This window comes from Schistocerca americana, chromosome 6 (genome assembly GCF_021461395.2).
Source record: "Schistocerca americana isolate TAMUIC-IGC-003095 chromosome 6, iqSchAmer2.1, whole genome shotgun sequence".
NCBI lineage: Eukaryota > Metazoa > Arthropoda > Insecta > Orthoptera > Acrididae > Schistocerca > Schistocerca americana.
The window spans coordinates 228,158,447-228,164,446 of NC_060124.1; the positions used below are offsets into that span (position 1 = coordinate 228,158,447).

At 39.7% G+C, this 6,000-nt stretch overlaps 1 protein-coding gene across 2 annotated transcripts in view; it reads left to right on the forward strand.

Moving 5' to 3' along the window:
- Window positions 1–5,489, forward strand: part of LOC124619298 — an 87,787-nt gene extending 82,298 nt beyond the window's left edge. For both annotated transcript variants that reach the window (XM_047145584.1, XM_047145583.1), the window contains exon 6: window positions 918–5,489. In XM_047145584.1, coding sequence (XP_047001540.1) covers window positions 918–1,123 — 206 coding nt within the window. In that variant the 3' untranslated portion in view covers window positions 1,124–5,489. The remainder of the gene's footprint in view (window positions 1–917) is intronic.
- The last annotated feature ends 511 nt before the right edge of the window (window positions 5,490–6,000 follow it).

A 6,000-nucleotide genomic window follows, 5' to 3' on the forward strand; every position in this document is an offset into this window, starting at 1 on the left:
TCTCCTGATTGGAAACCAGGTGAGATCATTCTGTATTACATAAAAGTAAGTGAACAGTTGAAAGTCCAGGTTGGAGCATCAACAATATTGTGTAAAGGATGGATTGCTACTCAGCATAAAGGTGATACATTGAGTTGGAGACAGGCACAATGAAAGGACTGTTACACATAATCTTTCAGCCAAAGCCTTCTTCAGAAAAGAGAAATGCACACAAATTTACACAAGCAAACATACCTCACAAACACATGGCGGTTACCTCCAGCAACTCTGGCTAGAGTGGCAGTCCATTCAGTGGAGCAGAGTACCCATTTCAGCAATAATTTTATTATTTATTTGTTCCATCAGAGACGCTGACAACTAAAATTGGAAGCAATTTCATTTTGTATCCCCCAATTTTGTGAAATTCTTTTTGTTATTTGTTTTTAATTTTGCACAATATAATTGAAAGAAAATTCATTTACCAATAAAACTAAGCTAACACAGTGTCATTGGTGATCTTTGTGTCAAAGGGGCATTAAATCCTAACCATATAGCTTCATGTATTCTACATTTCTACACATGTAGAAATGAAATTGACAGTTCTTCAGTGTCACTCACTCCTTAATGACTGTGCTGACTGAGTTGATGATGTGTGTTTTGCTTGACTTTCCCTAATGCCATACAGTGTGTGTGGTATATTTCCAAGAGGTAGCTTTTACATTCATTTGATTCTTTCTATTTGTGATCACTGTCCCATTGTGAACATATATTAATATAAGATATTGCAATGTTAGCCTGGCATCAGTTTTCAGTCAGTCTGTTACTTCCATTGAAACTAACTGTGTTTTAAATGTTTATCTAGTCCTCTAAGTTTGTTTTTTAATGTACAGCACTCTGAACAAGTGACGCTTGTTACATGTTACTGTTTCGTATTTCAGACATGGCGAGAAGAACAATTCAAGAACTAAATTTGCGTGCAGCAGACTCAAAATTGGCTGCTGTTCAGGCACGTAGGCGAGCCCAACGGCTCCTGGGCCCAGCTGGTATCCATAAGATACGTAGTTACATGGTGGCATTTCAGCATCAGCGATATACGGCAAAATATGGGTTTTATTCAGCGAAGTATGGGCTTCGCCAAATGTGAGCATTTTGTAGTGCTCTATGGCGAGGGATATATTCTGCGCATGGGGGAAAACAATTCACACTTGATATTTATCCTTTGCTCCAAAGATAAGATGCGGAGAGTCTGAAAATCAATATAGGACTGATAGTAAAATGAAAAAAAGCTGACATGAACTTGACACTTTCACCATTAGAAGATTTTTCCGTAGGAGTGAAGCGAAAAGGGAGTGAAACTTTAAAAAGATGGAATATAGAGAGTACTACATCAGTCATTCTTAACCTTTGTCAGAGGTACTGAAAAAAAAAAAGAAAAAAAATGCTTGAAGAGAAGAACTGACAATAAAATGTGAGAGGCAAAATAGGAGCTTTGAAGTTGTGGAAGTGGTGGAAAAAGCATTTGTAAGTGAATAAAATTAACAAAAGTTGCTAGGCAAGAAGTCACAAACAGACAAAGTGTGTGTAAGTGGAGGCAGTTAAGAATTAACATGGCAAATATGTATTTTATGTCCAGCCCTGGAATCAGAAAGGGATGAAAACAGAAGGTAGGAAGAGGAGAAGGGTTAGTATAAATTATGGTGTGGCCTGAGTACCATAACCACACCATATGAGTATATAATGTAGGCATCTTGTACCCAGTAACTTTTATATATTAAAAAAAGTAGCCTGACTAGTAAGCAGACTATAGTTCATCTTCTAAATTTTCTGTGATGTGTTAGTGTAATTTGGAAAAGTCCATTTGCTTCGAAGAATACAGCACAGTAAAGATACTAATTTGTAACACAGCTGTGAATGAATTCCAAGATTGGTTCCACTATCTGCACTTGTGGCAAACATGACATAAATTTGTAACACAGCTGTGAGTGAATTCCAAGATTGGTTCTACTGTTTGTGCTCGTGGCAAACTGACATAAACAGTATTCAGTACCATTCATGAAATGGTAATCACTATTGCAAGGTTAACATTATTTTTTGTTTAAAATTTGCTTTTGACAACATGTCTGATTGCTAACTCCTTTTTCCATGATAACCTGCAGTAGTTGATGTGGATATAATATATATATCGACCAGTGGTATTGTGCCTCATATCTACTTTTCAAATCTTGTTTTGATTACTGGTCGCACCAGGTATGTTGTGCTTCCCATGAACTATCCTTCAAGTTGTGTAATTAAAGGTTGAAGAAATAGACATTTAAAACTGCTTCTTCAAATTACTGTTGCACCTGATTTAATTTACACTGATGAGCCATAACATTATGATACCCTGTTTAATAGCATGTTAGTCCACTTTCCAAATACAGCACAGCAGTGAATCTGCAAGTCCTTGATAGCTTTCTAAAAGTATGTAGCTTTCTAGAAGTACGTCACACTAGATGTCCACTGACAGATCACTAAATTCCCACAAATCATGAGGTGGTGGTTTGTGGGCACAAAATCGGCACCCAATATGTGTTCCAGTGGGTACGGATCGGGCATTTTCTGACGAAGATATCAGTGTGATTTCACTATGATGCTCCTCAAATAGCTGCAGCATGATTCTGGCCTTGTGTCGTGGAAAGTTATCTGCTGGAAGATGTCATTGCCATCAGAGAAGACTTCAACCATGAAGAGATGCAGGTGGTCAGCAGTCATGTTCACATGGTTCACTGCTGTCATGGTGTGTTTGAGTACTACCATACGTCCCATAGGAGCCCAACTCTATACACCCTATAGCACAATTCTGCCCTCACCGGCTTGAACCTGTGGTGCAGTGCACATTTCAAGCAGCCATCCACCTGGACTATGGGGTGTAAGGACTCAACCATCGACCTGGTGTAACAGGTTTTTGTTCATTCCACGGACAATACATTTCTATTGATCTACAGTGAAAACTCAGTGATGCTGTGCCCACTGCAGTTGTAACTCACAATGTTATTAGGTCAGCACAAGAACATGGGGTTGTGTGATAGAGCTCCACATTCAGCAGTGGCCTTTGAATGGTCTGCTCCCAAACACTTGTGACTGGTTCAGCATTGTCCTCTGTCGTCAGATCAGTCACATAGTGCTGCCTGTCTGGATTACATACTGGGGTATCCTCCAACCTCTACATTTTGTGATGAGATGCGGCCTTCCAGTAGCATACAGCTTATGCGTTATTCCACCATCCTTCAACCACTTTCCATAGGTGCTCATGACAGTGGCACGCGAACAGGTGACCAGATTCGGTGTTTCAAAGATTCTCGTTTCCAGCCGCAGTGCCACAACAATGTGCCATTTGTCAAAACCACTTGCATCAGTGGATTTTCGCATTTGCAGCCTGGTATCTTCGCTATAATGACTGCCCATTCATCTCCCATCCACTTACATTCTTTCCTTACTGCATCCTGTGCCTGCAACACCACCAGGAGGCATTCAAACATGTGAGGGCAGTTGTCATATTGTTTTGATTCATGATTGTATTATCAGTAGTGACGTACAGTAGTTAAAACCACTTCAGTTATACTTCTTGAGAATTAGGAGGCACAACATAACTGACTGTTACATGCTTGAGCTCTAGTAGCAAAGCATAAATCTTCCAAAGTTTTTCTTACACAGATTTGTACGCAGTTAATGATAATGGTAATAGATCACTCTTGCAGTGCCATTTTTTCTCGTTGTTTTTGGAGAGAACATAATTTTAAATTAAATTGTTGAACTGTTTAAAACTTTCAGTAAAATTTCTTCTGTTAAGGACCTCATGCTACAATAATATATGAAGTATATAATTAAAACATACTTCAAGAGAGAGAAAAATTTGAATGAGGATTTTTAAAGAAAAAGTGATACATATTTGACTACAGTTCTGTTGAGACATTCAGAATGTCTATTCTTAAAATCTTTATTGTGTTTAAAAACTGTGTACTAAGTTTAGTGATATAGCAAGAGAGTGTTACTGTTTGCTTCATAATTTGGAAGATATTGGCAGCGAAAGTAACTTGTGCAAAAAGTCCTCAACTCATGCCACATGTTGTGTCATTAAACTTTTTCAGATATACAGAAAATAAGATAAAATAAGTTGAGCAGTCAAATGAAAACCAAACACCCGCCATGAGATTGTTTGTGCTGCAGGTGGCCCTACTGTTGATTGTTTTGACATTGTCATTGCTATGGTTGGGGTACAGCATTGTACTACATCATTGGTTCATGCAGTTGTTGGGTTACGATCTTGGTTGTTGGTGGACTGAGCAATTGTGTTCATCCAGTTATTGACATTGAGATGAGCCACGAAGAGCAGACGCACATGGTCAGTTTTCAGGTGGCTGAGGGTGCTGGAGTATGTGAAATTCATCGTCACATGTCTACTGTGTGTGGTGAACACTGCATATCCCCGCCGTGTTCACGAGTGATGTAGGAGGTTCCAGGAATGGTGCACATCACTGCAAGATGATCGGCAGGCCCTCTGAGCCATTATGCCTGATGTGTTGGAGTAGATTGATGGCCTTATCATCCAGGGAGACACACGAATCCCGGATGAAATTCATATTCTCATTGTCATTAGCCATCGCTCCTTGTATGCTATTTCCAAAGACCACTTGCAGTACTGCAAAATTTGTGCACAGTAGATGCTACATCACCTGACAGAGGGACAAAAGATCGACAGAATAGCATCAAGTCTGAGTCATCTGCTAAGGTGCCATGAGGTGAGGCATGTGTTCCTGTCCCGTATCATCACAGGAGATGAAGCATGGTGCCACCATTACGAGCCCCAAGGCAAGTGGCAAAGCCAACAGCGGAAACATCCAACATATCCCCCGCCCTCAGAAGTCCAAAGATGTACACACAAGTTCAATTAAGGTCATGATGATCTCCTCCTTTGATAGCAGGGGCCCTCAGTGTGCAGTGTGCAGCCCTGTCAAGACACTTTGCAGAAACTGTGACACACCGTAAGTCAAAATGCAGAAAAATGCTGTTAGACGGAATCATCCTGTTTCACGATAATGCACTGCCAGTCAGATGAAGGCTACACTTAAGTGATTTGGTTCTGAAACACTGCAATATCATCCATTCAGCCTGGATTTTTCACCATGTGATTTTCACATCTTTGATGTCCTGAAGAAAGATGTGTGGATGTTGGTTTCAATTGGATGAGGAAGTGCAAGAGTGGGTATGGTTAAGAATCCGTCAGTAGCCAACAACATTCCGTGAAACAAGGATTTGACAGTCTCATCTCCCAGTGGGATAAATGTCTGAATGAGTGTGGTTGGAATGGAACCAGTCCATGGTTCCATTGTGATGGGTGTTCAGTTTTCATTTGACTGCCCCTCACACAGCAGTTTCCTACAGTGAAATCTGTAATTCACTAAATGTTTCCGTAGTTGAATTTGTTTTTTGTACTCATTGTCACCTGAAGAATAAAAGGACAGTAATCATCAGTAGTATATAAATCCAAGTGAGATCCAGACCGTATAAAATTGACAAATTCATCCTTACTTGAATTATTTTTCACATTGTCGAAATCACAGATGTTCAAATGAAACTTCTTTCTTGATGACGCCAAACCGCTTTCTGATTACAACAGCAGCAGTACAGTTGTAAGTAAGCTCTTGCAAATGATCTCCGAACGTTCCCCTCTTTGCAATGCAGAGATACTAACATTTTTGCCTTCATTTGATTTGATAGTGGTTTGAACTTGCTGCACAAATTTGCATCATTACTATATTTATCTCTAAAAGGGTTAAACTGTTTAACTGCTGTGGTGACATATAATGTTCTTTCCAATTAGTCAGTGCCATATTTTGACAACTGGTGATGTCCCTCGCATCCAAGGGCTGTCAAATAAATGATTACTTGTAGGAACAGAAATCATACAGTGGCCGCAGAAGTAAACAATATGGTGTCAACCTCCTCCTCCTGACTTACGTAAAGAAGTCTATTTTGTCTAAC